The sequence below is a fragment of the Ambystoma mexicanum genome, chromosome 1p, assembly GCF_040938575.1.
Source record: "Ambystoma mexicanum isolate Mex_15411 chromosome 1p, UKY_AmexF1_1, whole genome shotgun sequence".
NCBI lineage: Eukaryota > Metazoa > Chordata > Amphibia > Caudata > Ambystomatidae > Ambystoma > Ambystoma mexicanum.
In genome coordinates, this window is record NC_090921.1 from 1,200,851,029 (window position 1) to 1,200,865,935 (window position 14,907).

Below are 14,907 nucleotides of genomic sequence, written 5' to 3' on the forward strand. Positions count from 1 at the left end.
TGTTGCAGTACGTGCAAACTATTGAGGGGTCAGTTATTTTTTAGTTATTTTCAGTTCTTAGATATAAAGCTAATTGGAACCATTGGGATTCCTCATTGTCCTCTATTTTGTTGGCCATATCTACTATTTCTGTGCTCCTTTATATAACATATATAACACCTTTTTCAATTTTTGAAATTCTCATTGTCAGTGAACAAAAACAACTAGTCCAGATATGTCTGTTAACAAAAATAAGTGGCCCAGATATTTTATGTCATCAGAGATGTCATCTTTGATGTGCTGGGTGTTAGTCTTAGCAGTGCACGGTGGTGGCGTGGATTATGGTTGCTCAGGAAGTAGTTGGCTGTCTTCCTCTACCTCATCTTCCTCAACCAATACTGCCACCAAACAGGCTACTCCTGTGTGGCAGAAGATCCCACGATCTACCTTGAAAGTCATAAAAGAGGCTGTTGATCCATATCTTTCCAAGACAACAGTACTCTGTATATACTGCAACACACCACTCTCCAGGTGGGATCAGTTTCAAAGTGCTTTAGAAGCTGCAATAAAGTACCGTGAGAAACACTGCCGCTTAACTTAGTTTTAGTTTTAAGGCACACACAACATATTTCCCTGTCCACCTGCCACTCTGTATCTTTCACTGGTGCCCCTTCCCTTATTTCCCTCCCCCACCTAACTTCCTGGCCGCTCCTGCACCCCCCCAAAAATACAAAATCAAAAAACACCAAAAAAGGTTCCTTTAGGCACCACCTTTCACAATTAAAAAATAGAACTAAACAAAATTATATTATAGACTCCACCTATTTTCATTTCTCGGTAAAGTATAAAGACCCAATAAGATTCTCCAACATTTACATTAGCATTTTGTATTATGCTAATGAAAATAATGGACAATTGTATATTAGAAAAAAATATAAAAGGACAGAAACAATTTTCTGTCCCAAATACTTTTCTATAGCATACTATAAGGACCATGATCGATGGACCATTATAACTATCGATGGTCTCTGCGGTCTCGGCAGTCGCCTTTACAGGCCATGGATCATTAAAAGATGTTAAATGGCACGTGCACACCATCGCACAGGACAGCCCATCTACCCTTTTTTATTTTATATTTCTAACACTCACTCAATGTCTGCTTTTGAACAGTCACACATCCATCCACCAATCACTTCCAAAAACTGTACATATTACCCTATGAACCCTATTAACATATTAAAGTTCCAGACACCAACTGTCACTTAACAATAAAGATTACCCCTGCCTTGGCGCAGGGAGTCTTGATTCTATTAAAGATACAGAGATGAGCATTATGTTTTCTCTTCCTTTATTTCTACTCTCCAGCAGATTTCAATCTTCATACTTTCCTTTTTTAAACATACATTTCTTTTTCAAATAAGGGAAAAATACATAAAGACTCCATCTCCCATAAACCCCCATGTCTCTGGTAGTTTCTAAGCCCCTCCTTAGTTCCATGAGGCACTTCCTGTCTGGGTCCCTTCCTCTTCTTTTGAAGCCTTTGAAATGACATTCTGTAGCCATTCCAAGAAAAATCTTTCCTCAAACTCTTGGCACGGAGTTCAATCATCCTCCCATGCGACCTCTCTGTGCACAAAGTCCTCTCTCGACCGTGGCAACTTGGACTGCAGCATGCTCTTACTTCTCTTTGTCATTCTCAGGTCGTCTTCTGGTCATCTCCTGCCAGAGAAAAAATATCTGTTAGGTCGGGAAACATGACGCAATGCAACAATAGCAATGACATGCATTTTTCTCAACATCATATACTATTTGCTTGTGTTGATGTGTGGGATAATGCTCGCCTCCGTTTCTTTAATAGAATCAAGACTTCCTGCACCAAGGTAGGGGTAATCTTTATTCTATGTCAAGACCAGAGGGGGGCATTATGCTTGTTCAAAGCTATGAACTATTGCCCCTGCAGCACTGGTTTTAGGCTTAAAGTAGAAGGTCTGAAACGTGCTATCATTGGACCTGTCTGCTTTTAATATGTCTTTAATGCTGGTGCTTGCTTTGAAAGCCTTGGAGGCCATGGCTCCCCTCACTGAATGCACTCCAAACCTAGACACATCTATGCCTGCCACTGTCATAACCTCTCGTACCCAATGCGCTATTTTTGCTGCTGCCACTGCTCTTAATGTTTTTCTGCACATGATGAGAAGTTGATCAACATCTGATGGGTGTCTGTCCGCCATTCTTTACACATATGATTTGATGCATTCTGCTAAGCATAGCTTGGGATACTCTTGGAAGTAGGGATATGAGATAGTTGTAGTGTTAAATTTAGTTCTATTTGCTGGTGAAGGTTACTCCTTCTCGGCTGAAAGATTTTTGGTCCATCTCTAGTGCCTTCCCGTCAGACACTCGTTTGCATGATACTACATAGAGTAGCATGGCTAGTTTCCCTGATAACTGCTGGTCGGATTAGTATCTATTACGAGGCCAGTCTATTAGTAGTTGCAGCACTGTTGATACGTCCCATAGTTGAGCGTATTTGGGAAGAGGAGGAGCGCTAGTTTTCACTCCTTGCGTGAACCTCTCTATGGCTGGGTGCTTTCCTATTTGTGCCTGCTGAGATGGTTGATCTGTAAACCCCTATTGTGTGGAAAGCTTTCCCTTCCTTGGTTAAGGAAGCTAGAAAGTTCAGTACTTGTACTAAAGGGGCAGAAACGGGATGAAGGTTGTGCTGGTCGCACCATAAGCTCCATCTCTTCCAAAAGTTCTCGTAGCTCCTGAGCATAGAGGGGGCCCAGGACTGCTTGATGAGTACTGCAGCCAGTCCCGAAATGCCTGGCAAGCTCCATCTGCTCCCAATATTCTGCACGCGAGCAGAGGTAGTTGGTCGGTCTTCGCAGGAGATCTTCTCTGGGAAGGAGAACTCATGGGAAATCCATAGGATGTTCCATCAGAACTGGAAACCATGCTTGCGATTTCCAGTTTGGGGCAACCATCACTACTTCTGCTATAACCCTCCTGATCTTTGCGAGCACTCCGGCTAGCATTACAAAATGGGGAAAGGCGTAGTGCACTGCCCCGACCATGTTTTCAGAAACGTGTCTGCTCCTTGGGCTGAAAAATCTTGGTAATTGTTTCTTCAACCTGGTAACAAATAGGGTGGTGTCCAGGGGCCTTCAGGAAGATAGTATTCATGTGAACACTTCCTTGTGTAGCTTCCAATCGCTGGAGTCATGAAAATAGCATGAATTCCAGTCTGCTACGCATTTCTGAATGCCTGGAAGATATTCCGCTGTCACAGAGCTCTTGTGCTCGAGACAATAGTACCAGAAGGCTTTCCGTAGCTCTTTAGTTAGTGGGATCACTTTCCCATAAGTGGTTGATGTATCGGACTGCTGAGATGTTGTCCATCCTGAGTTGGATGCAACACTCGGGCTTGTCCCTGGTGAATGCCTTCACTGCAAAGAAGCCTGCGAGGAATTCCAAGCAATTGATGTGCAGGTCCAGCTCTTTCTGAGATCGTATCCCTCCTGTCTCCAGGTGTCTGCACCTTGTTACCCAGCCTACCCTGCTGGCGTCTGATTCTATGACTGGTTCAGGCTTGTCTCTGAATATGGCACGCCCATTCCAGGCTCCATGTTGTGGAGCCACCATTCTAGCTCTGACTTTGCTTCTGGTTCTAGGGGCACTAGTTTGTGATACCCTAGTCATCCTTGCAGGTGTTAGATATTTAACCTCTGTAGGGCACTGTAATGCAGGGGCCCAGGGAAGATAGCTTGAATCGATGCTGATAGTAGACCAACTGTTCTGGCTAGGGACCTGGGGGGTTATCACATCCTTCGCCAGTGTCGCTCTGAGTTCTTTCTTTATTGTTCTTATCTTGGGGAGGTTCTAGGGTCCCTCTGTTGGCATCTAGTATGAACCCCAAGAATTCTAGACGTTGCTTGTGGAAGAGCTCTGATTTTTGTAGGTTTATTAGAAAGGCTAGAGAGAGGAGGAGATTGGATGCCCATTGACCATGATCGATGAGTACATGTTTGCTCTCTGCTAACTTCAAGATGTCGTCTAAGTAGACGATCATTCGGATCCTCTCTGTCTCATAGTCGCAGCTACTGCTCTCATAATCTTTGTGAAAGCACACAGTGCTGACGCTAGCCCGAACTGCCATGTCTGTATGGTCCATATGAAACTTAAGTAGTGTCAGTGTTCTGTGGCGATGGGAACTGTTAGGTAGGTGTCTTTTAGATCTAGTCGCACTAGCCAATCTCCTTTGTGAAGGATGTCTCTGAGGAGATGTACCCCTTCCATTTTGAAGTGCCTGTCAATCAAACAACCGTTCAATTAGCTCAGCGGCAACGTGCTTGCCTTGGAAGCAAGGCGACACGGACCAACACAGGTTCAATCCCCAGGTCTGTGCTTACAAACCTCTGGGGAATAAGCGTAAATAACCTATCATATCATATAACTGGCCTCACTTTCTCTTTCCTGTGAACCAGGAACATGTTGCTTATGAAGGCCTGTTCCGTAGTGCTGCGTTCTACTGCGCCTTTGCTCTCTAGCATTTTCAGTTCCCTGTCTAACAAGTATGCCTCTTTGCACGCTATCACTATGCGTATCAGTCTCCTCTGCTGATAAAGTGGAGCTCCGAATTCCAGGCAGAAACCTGTCACTGCTTGAAGTAGCCAAGCGTTGCTTGTACGCTCTTGCCAGTTTTTTAAAGTATAATAGCATCCTGCCCCCGACGGGGGTAGGCTGTCACTTCTCTCACCTGAGGGGGTGTTGGGATGACAGTAGTATCTGCATCCTCTGCGTGCCCTGTAGCCACGTCCGCGTGCTGGGAAGAAGGTGTCTTGTTGACGAGATTCACCGTATTTTGCCCTGAGTTTTGAGGTCTTCTCTGTGCCTGAAAACGACTGGACGCACAACCTCTGCTGTGACCGGTCCCGGCAAAAACTCTTGTGGGGAAAATCTTTTTAATTGATGCTTTGGCTTTTTCAAGGGCAGTATATGTACCTACGAATCTCCCTATTTGTTCCACAAAGGCTTCACCTAAGAGTAGATCGTGTGCTGCCTCGCCCGCCTCGTATGATGCAAGGTCTTCTAACTTCAAATCCACTTTTAATAGGAGGCTACTTCTCCTCTCTGAGGTCAGGGCACAGTTTGCGTTGCCTAGAAGGCAAACGGCTCTCTGAGCCCAATGCACTAGGACCTCTGGATTTACTGTTATACCTGTGTGCCCTGGACCTTTCTGCTAGGTCCATGATCTTCGCTATAGGTCCCGTCAAGTCGAGTACTTTTTCTTGGCAGCCTCTCCAGGCCCAGTCCATATGTTTGTGCGTCTGATCACTCCCTTAATTTGTTGCCCTGCTAGCGGACTGCTCGGAGGACGTGCTGGCAGTCTCTTTAGATCCTGATTTTTTTAGCCCGTCCTCGACGAGGTACTTCAGAGCATCTAACCTATCTTAGAGTGGGCGTACCCCTTGTGCCACTGCGTCTGTCAGGAAATCCCCTAACACTTAGAGTCAACTCTGGATCTTCTTCCTCAGAGTACAACTGCTCCTTACTCCCAATACACCCATCTTCAGATTCCATGGTAATGTTGTGCCTGGTTGCCTGGACATAGCAGGCTGAATGGCACGTCCTCCGGGATGGGGTAGGGTGGCTAATGGGGTTTGGAAGTTCTGTTGGGAAGCAGGGGTTCTCTTAACTTGCAGATTTTCGTCTTTCTTTTTTTTTTCTTTTTATATATGTGCCTTGCTCTCAAAAGTGGAGACCGCAAAGACTTTGGTAGCCTGAGAGCCTGTGGGTTGGAGTTTGTGTGGCTCTCCAGTGGCTTAGCGATCTCCAAGTGTGCATTGTTTGCTTTCTCCTTTGTGTGGAGAAGCTGTTATGGATCCTTGTTAGAGGAAAGACCCTAGAATAGGGCTGGATGCATTTGCGCATGCTCACAGCAATTTTTTCGGCTTCTGTAAGGCCCACTAATGTAAATATCATCTACTGGACAATGCTGATGTAGAGACTGGAGCGCTGCCGCAGCCCCGGGCACAGGTGAATTACTTGCAGGCTTCCGGTTGGTCTGCGGTTGTGTCTCTTTGCTGGGCGTGTGCCTTCCGTAGAGGCAGGGGTGTTGCTAGGTCTGGAAAAGACCCGGGGATATGCTAATGTCGGAACTGTTGGTACTGGGGGCTAGCTAGCCTTTTGGTTGTAGCTCCTGAGATTCTATCCAGGGCTACAACCAAAAGACCAGGGGCTATAGCCCCCTTAGCCCCCCCCTAGCAACGCCTCTGTGTAGAGGAGAGAAAAGAAAAGGCTGACATGCATACACTGTGGAAAATGCTTGTCAAACTTTGGGGAAAGGCTTACAAGTGATAGGAGGGTCCTGCACGTTCTCGCATGCTCTTTGTGCTAACCATTTATGCAGGCGCTCAACACGCCACATAAATAACGATAAATAAACATGTCAACACAGTCTGGTGAGCAAGAGAGACATAAAATCACACTTAACTCTCGTGAAGAGCAGAAAAAGAAGAGGAAGGGAACTAGACAGGAAGTGCCTCATGGAACTAAGGAGGGGCTTAGAGACTACCAGAGACATGGGGGCTCATGGGAGATGGAGTCTTTATATGGTTTTTCCCTTATTTGAAAGACAAAACATTTTTATGTTTAAAAAAGGAAAGTATGAAGATTTTAATCTGCTGTAGAGTAGAAATAGGAAGAGAAAGCATAATGCTCTATCTAAATCTTTTGCATCTGCATTTCCCTTACTTATACAAAGAAATTGTACACAGTGCTCCTATAAATGCACATATGCATTGTGCAGTGAGAGAAGTGCATAAATAGAAGGGGCAGTACAGATGGGAAATCTCACCAAACTTTGTAGATTCAGTCCGAGGGGGCCATATACTTTTTTTGCAATGTTTGGTTAGCATTCGTCGTGGGGGGACAAAGTTTTAAGTGCCCATAAAGTGCTCTTTCTATGGGTTGAACAACTTAATCATAACTACAGGGCAGCTACCACAGGCCCTGTAATATAGGGCAGTAATTGCAGTCCTGTAGTTAAGATAAAATCAGTTTGCATTAACTTTTCCTAAAATTCTATTCCTAATAACCTTTGACATGCTGGATGGATTTGGATGAAAGTTCTCTCCCCAAAGAATATGTAACACGCCCCCGCCCCCAAACTGGAATATTTGGGAACAATGTGTTAAAAGGTTCATAACTTATTAAGGAAAGGATAAAAGCTGTCTTTGCCCCACTTCAAAGCAAAGCGCGAAAAGCGCTCGACCGATTAGAACCAAATTAGAATCAAGTTGGCACAAAGCATCACAGGTATTCCTTTTTTTGGTTTGGCATAAATATGTCCAGTAGATTTTATTTTTAAATGGACAGAGAAAGAGGTGTATTCGGTCCAACAATTTTTCCTATATCTCTCATGAGCATTGCAGCACTTGGGCTTTTCTTTTGCTCTATGCTAGAGCTCAAAATTATGTTTTAAGAAAGGAAAGGGGTGGTTACAAATCAGGGTAGTTTTTTGGGGCCGTCAAATTATTAGTTGGACATTTGGGGTGGGCTGGAGAGCTCGTTTTGAGGCGGAATGTTTTCGTCTTGCTGGGCGAATACCACAACATTCCCACAGGAACATCACAAGATGCAATCTGAAAAGGGTGTTTCCGGGTAAACAGCTAGGGAAAGGAGATAAGACGAGAGGGTAAGGAGGACTTTATTCAGTGCAGGGCTGATGGGAGGCCCTCAAGACGATGGGTGCACATGGAAAGTGGCAGTGGAGATGGGTTTGACTTTTATTTTTAAGCATTTTCTGATTACCACAGTAAAAAGAAAATGCTACATTACTGAAAGAATGTTTACCGTGGCAATGAAAGGGGGTATCACAGTGATCATGGTTATGTTTCAGAGGGACATTTCATGGGTAAAATACTACGGAAATGAAAGAAGGGAAAAAAGGGGCAGGCATGGGACGAAAGCCATGATCTTTTAGCCTAATTGTGGCAATGTATACAGCGACAACAGCCTCCAGCCGTCGCCGATGGGATTAGGTTATTCACCACTGGGGGATATCGGCCATCACTGTTAATCCCAATTGACACAATGTGGACAGTGGTCACGTCTGAAAGCCATTGCAGACTGGTTAATTGGTGGATCATGGCCACACACAAAAACCTTGGCTAGTAGCCATGGAGGAGAGTGGCCAAAAGCCATGGCCAGTGGGCCATGGTCTTTTATACTAATTGGAGCAAATTGGACAGTGGCCATCTTGTTAGTTACTAGGCAGGGGCATAGGAGCAATGGTATTTCTTTCTATTATTTGGTGAGATGTGGACAGTCAACATGGCCAAAGGCCATGGTTGGTGGGATCTGGTTAGTTAGTACTCTTGGGGATATGGGCCACTGTCTATTTTCTATTTGGTGCAACATGGACAATGGCTGGCCATTGGCCATGGCTGAAGGACATGGGCAGCGGGCCCCTGGAGAAGATATAGCATATCAAAGCCCTTGAGATTCAGTGAAACACCTTCCGTTAAGAAGTTAAGAGAGAGAGTTCAGATGGCACAAAACCCATGCAATATGGGGATGAGGGGGCTGAAAAGTGGCAACAATCTGAATTTAGAGTCCCCCAGTTGCCCATGAGCACACACATGAGATCACACTAGGCATCTAAAATAAGATGATATCTACAGAGGTCACTGAGCGTTTCAAACTGTCGTCACTTCCCCACCTGCTGAGTTTCATGTTGCGATTAATCAAATCTTCTTAACTCTATCTTAAATAAAGTTGTTTCCCTAGAGGGAAAGCTAGTAAATGTTTAGTTTTGGCTATAAGGTGGCACTTCAGTGCCACCTATAAGCTGGAACTATTGCATTGGGGAACAGCAAGGTAAGAGATGTCATGTGAGGAGGGACACACGGCCTGGCCTGTATGTGTTGTTTGGTTATGCACACATTGATTGATTGTCAATGGCCATAGCAATTCCCATGGCCCTTTCCACCCAGTGTATACCGGCCCCTGACCAAAACACACACTTTGAACTATCTTTTTCAAACAGTAACATCAAACATTTGCCTGGCAGTACTGTTTGCAAGCTGTCTGCTGGGAGTTAATGGCTTAATTGCATTGCAGCTATAAAAAGGGCTTCTGGTGTAATGAACCCTGATTCATATTTGTTCCTTGCACTGCGGTCCTGTTAAAAAACGAGCACAGATAAGCCAACTGTTTTTTCTGACATTCATATACTGCACACTCCTGTCACGGGGCAGTATGAAAGCTGTAAAACGATTCCCCACCTTAAAATGTGCTGATCCAGACCTGTTTTCTGGTTGCAGGAGATGTATTGATTTCTGAATGCTCAAAGCTTTAAACCAGCAGTGCCCATTACACAGCCTCATTACATTTTCTTGGGTGAATGTATTATTTACATCTAACCATTTTATAAGTGGCCATTACTTTGTTTCTCGCTAAATACGCTGTATCCAATGAAATATCAAAATGTCTTATTCACACCCGACCTTCTTTACCTGAATATCTTTGGTAATTATTGGTCCAAACATTTTGTGGCTGTTGGGCTAGAAAAGCTGCAATATTGATTTTCAAAAGAGAATGGTTCATTAGTAATCAGTTTTGTTACTGTGCCGATTGGGACATTTGCACAGTGACTGCGTCCAAAAAGTAAATACTTCCATGTCCTTGATTATTTCATGGTATAATGTGCTTTCTGCGTACTGTGTGCTCGATTCCTTGTCGGTCTAAGGCAGTCTACGTACACATTTCTCTGTGACTGCTTTCTGAGTGGCCACGTGTCATATTCCTATTTACAACTTTTAAAATTTTCATTTTGTCCTGGTTTAGAGATTGGAGAGGTTGGGTGGAAAATGGCTAGGGGTAAATCACAATATACCACCCTAACAATTGGATTGCAGACAAAGGGCCTCATCATAACCTTGGCGGTATCCCGGCGGTAATTGCGCTGGGATACTGCCAGGGCTATTAGCTTTTCCGAAAATCAGTCTGGCGAAATTTGCCCCAGATCCCCGAGTTGTAGTATGGCCGTAAATCTCAATTTTCAAAGAGTCCAATAGGACATAATGGTGTTTTTCGGCACTATTGCCGCCGGCGGTAATAGCACCAGTGGTTATTGCACCCGAAAACGGGCAGAAAGCTGGACATTTACCTACCTCCGGCTCTGAGCTGGAGGTAAATCTTTAGCGCTCCGCCCCAAACTCGGAATTAGGCAGAGCGGTAATGCAGTGATAATAACGTTACCAAACCCCTGATGAGGCCCACAGTCAAATCAAAATGCTTTCATTAAGTGCATTTGCGCTCACTGATATTGCAGTTGAAGCTCAAATGTTTAACTCTCTTATGGTTTCAGGGGTCCGCAATCACAGAGCTCTCAAGTTTCCGATGGCCAAATGTGAGGTGTGACAAGGCCACCAAGTCCTATGTTTGCTTGGAATTCTGGGACTTCAAGTTTTCCTGAATTTCATATGGGAAGGAAAAACTAAAGTTCAAGGTTCGAAAGTGGAAAGGAAAACAGGACTGCAAGGCGTTCTCACACATGCCCACTTGAAAATTGAGATCTCTGGAATCAAAGAATGGCAATTAAGTACTGCTTTAAGCACCGCCTATTTGGTGCAACTATTGGCATGGGAAGTGAAGCTAAGTGAGAGATGGGATCTGAAGGGGACACAGATGCTGTGAGTATTATTTGAATATTTAGCCACCCCAGGGCCATTTTAGTCCCTATGGCATTCCTCCACTACAACCTGAAACCACGCACACCCCCCACACCCCTGGAGGAGAAGCATGTATTATTTATAAACAATCTTCTGTAAGGTAATGGCACATTTGCAATTATAGACCAACTCATAGTGTAATAACAATGTCTCAACCAAGTGTTTATAATCAATATGTTGTTATTGAACCTGTTCTGTGCATGGAATTCCTGTGAGTAGCCAGCATTGGCAAAGCCAATAGTTTTTGCTTTTGTTTAGGCATTTTCAAGGCACTCTCATAATATAACCACCTGCTGCCATCTTATGGCCAGATAGTACCATCATGGCAATGCAAAGAAAATGTCTCCACATGCCTACATAAAAGGCAAAGCTGTTTGCTTTCCCAATGCTTATTCGGAATTAGGGCACGAGCCAATGTGATGTTAACTGATGCAACTGCCTGTCTGCTGTTCTTTGTAAATGCCTGTATCAGTGTGCAGTGCGCCACTGATGTCAACACCTAGGCCTGTATTGATTACATTTGAGCCTCTGCAGTTTAGTTTTGTACTACAGCAAATGCCAGACAAAACTGAACTGCACTAGTGTAACGTTTATGTGAATAGGGCCGTAGTGTTCTGAAAGCAGAGTAACCAGTCAAAGGGCCTTAAATGAACTTACTTCACTATGAATAAACGAATTATTTTTAGTTTATCCTTTACGAAGTGGAACAGGCCAGATCCTAATAATGGGTACGTCTCAATGCAATGTGTCGTCTGCCTACGGGAATGCAATGTTGATCAGTCTCATAATAAGATACACATGCCTTATTCATTTTCACAAACAAACTGAAATAACTAGACCTCAGGATTGTGGGGTTAATCAGATACAGTGATGTACATTGACCTCTGCGACATATACTTGGTTGTGAATATCTCTAGCTTGAGCATGAGCTAGTGGGCTAATGGGAGTGGGTTTCGAATAGCAGCCACTGAAGTGTACTGAAAGAAAGGGAGGGGGAGAAAACAGGTCACTTAGCCAGAGGAGAAGGTTGTTGGGAGGGAACCAGGAGAGGGGAGTGATGAAACTGAGAGAAGACCGTATGGAAGGTTGAGCATGTGTGAAAAGCAGAGAGTAATACGAGAAAAGTCCTAGCATGTTACCAAGCCCATTTGTCTAAGCTCAGGCTCACCTACAGGGCAACAAGAAAATGCCGGAAACGAAGGCCCAATAGCCTCACGTGGGCCAGATTTGTTGGACAAAGTGGGACCGTTTTTTAGCCAAGGTTCCCCTTTTTGTTGAGGATTTTTACTGTGAAGCTGGTAGTTCTACCCAGTGTTACTGAACACATAGGGCCTCATTACGAGTCCGGCGGTAACCAATGCGGTAAAACCGCCTGGTTACCGCTGGACTTGTATTACCATTCCGCCTCCGTGATTCCCGGAATTACCGGGGCATTACAACCCTGGTTTCCCGGGAATCACGAAGGCGGAATGGTGTTAATCCCCATTCCCATTGAGTCCTATGGGACTCAATGGGAATGGGGATCATGGAAACACCGGCAGCATCTCGTAATGCTGCCGGTGTTTCCTCGTCCGCCTGCAGGCGGGCGGTGTTAAACCCGCCAGGTCAGACCTGGCGGGAACATCACCTCCCGCCTGCAGGAGTTGTGATCGCCCGGCATGGAAACAACGGTGGCGGGGGGTTTACCGCCACCGTTGTTTCCATACCTGGCGATTTGTAACGAGGCCCATATTCTTTCAAATACACAACTTGCAAAAGAGTATAGGAAAAAAAAAACGTGGGTACTGTTTAAACAGTCTGTCACAAAAGGAACAATGTGTCATTTGCCATTGTGGAGGACTTTTTTTTACTGGTGGCAGATTCAATTGTATGCCCGAGACCTACCCTGCATATGTCACCCACGTTCATTCACTCTGCCTCACATTCGGGCCAGAGGCTTATGAAAAATGTCCTTGGGGCATCACTTTTAATCCAGTGTTGGCTACCGGAATATCCTAGGGATGCGCAGCAGGGATTTGTGAATACAATGAATCACTTACAAAGGTCAAAATAGACTCACCAAGCACACTGACGATTCGGCCTCCGGAAAGTTGTATTCATTCTCCCAAAACTCCCAAATCCTGCAATGTGCTCAGTGCTTCATCCTGCATGGGTAGTGCTGCGATGTCCTGATAGATGGGCCGCTGATGCCATCTTCTCGTTTCCTTCAGATCTCCGGAATCTTCCCCATCAGAAGAAACCCAACTCGATGTTGGAAGAGGAGCCGATGGCGGAGGCGGACACATCGTGGAGATGGAGCCCCATTCTGCCAATGAAGTCCATGACCCCCTCATTGAGAGTGCATCCACTGGAGCAAGTGGACGTTAAAGGGTGGAGACTTGCATGTCCTCCGCCCCACAAAGGGCGCATTATTTTCATGTTTTATCTATGGATTAACTTTTCTGTTCATTATGTTTGAATCGAATGAGAACAATTAGGAGTTAGAATTTTTGAAAAAATATTGTTTTACTTTTTTTGTAGTTTAGTACTTACTATAAAACATGTTTTTCCGTCACAATAGCATTAGCTTTCATGGTATCAAAGGGGGTTTGCCATCTTCTGCGTTCATGCTTTTGTCTATTTGAAATGAAATGGCTACACTACTGTCATTTATTTTAAGATGGCTTTGCAATTCTGTCCTTAAAATGTGTAAGACTGTGATGAGTTTAGATCAAATATACTGAGTTTAGATCAAATATACTGTTTAAAAAAGGTATATTTTATTCCTTTTTTGATGAGATTATTGGTGAATGGCTGGTGGTGGAAGGGGCAATTGAAAAATAAAATCCTTATTGACACCAGCTCTCTCCACAAAAAAAGTGCTGGCTTCAATCACCGCTACTTCATTTTTAAACGGCGATCCACATTTTAAGAGAAGCAGAAGACTTTTCTAATTGGAGTGTGGCTGGTGCAGTGACATCTTCGTTCATGTACCTGGTCAGATTAATAAGATATGCTATCATACTGAAATATTCAGAAAGTCATTGTACTACCCGACAGCTCCCGCACATAAGTGGTTAAGAAAGCATGCTGGCCATCCTTTGAAAGCAGACGTAGTTTGCTTGACGAGGTCTTCAAAACCTTTTTGGTTTTTTTCAGGGATAATGGAAATGATCAGAATTGTTTCCGTAGTATTATCATTAAACCCATGTGTGCCGGTATTTTATAAGCGAGGCGGGGTGTTGTTGATTCATTTTTGGACTTCAAGACAAGAAGCCTTCGGTCTGATGTGCGCTTAACAAATGCGAATAAATAAATAAATAAATAAATAAGGCTTCACTTACAATTCTGCTGGCGATACACTCTATACCAGGATTCTGCAACTTTCGCCTCTTCAGATGTTTTGGACGACAACTCCCATCGGTGAGGGGTCATGGAAGTCTCATTCTAAAACATCAGGAGAGCTGTAGGTTGCATATCCCTGGTCTGTTCCAAAGTCCTCTTCTGCCATAGAGATGAAGATGGAAGGCTACGGCTCCAAGGATGAGGAAAGCTCTCCTCTCCGCCCTCTTCAAAAGCACATGTGGGGTAAGAGTGCTGAGGAGCAAGAATGTTGTCAACAGTGTTTTTAAATATAATTGTGGTGCAACATTCTCCAAATGAAAATGTAAAATTGCATCCACTCATATTTACTCTACACACGAAATTTAGGACATATATGGAACATGTTTTAATGTCTGCATGTGATAGAGCGGATCTTTCACTGCTGTCGTTAAAAAAGACAATAAAAATGAAAAGACAAAATCTCTCATTAAGCGAATTTTTAAGCAGTAAGATGTATATGTTTAGTGTCTGGGTCTAAGCTTGGTCAGAAGATATTCAGTGATTACGTGTATGAAACTTTATTAAATATTAACGAGAAAAATCATGAATTGTGTCCTGGTTTGTCTCCATTCCATCAATTAAATGGATTCTTGTTATTGCATATGGATTTTCTGTCTACTCACTGGAGACTATATGCGCAGTGGTGTCGAACATGTTAGGTTTTCAAGATATTCCACAATAGTAGCCATTGGATATATTTACACACAATGATTCAAAATGCATGCAAATGTATGGTATGAATATTAATGAGAGATATCCAGAAAACTTGATGTGCTTTTGGCTCTTCGAAGCCAGGATTTACACCATCAGGCTAGTTATAAAGCAG

At 43.9% G+C, this 14,907-nt stretch overlaps 1 protein-coding gene across 2 annotated transcripts in view; it reads left to right on the forward strand.

Moving 5' to 3' along the window:
• Positions 1 to 14,629, forward strand: part of LOC138451688 (uncharacterized) — a 314,713-nt gene extending 300,084 nt beyond the window's left edge. For both annotated transcript variants that reach the window (XM_069604923.1, XM_069604922.1), the window contains one exon: positions 12,929 to 14,629. In XM_069604923.1, coding sequence (XP_069461024.1) covers positions 12,929 to 13,085 — 157 coding nt within the window. In that variant the 3' untranslated portion in view covers positions 13,086 to 14,629. The remainder of the gene's footprint in view (positions 1 to 12,928) is intronic.
• Positions 14,630 to 14,907: the final 278 nt, after the last annotated feature.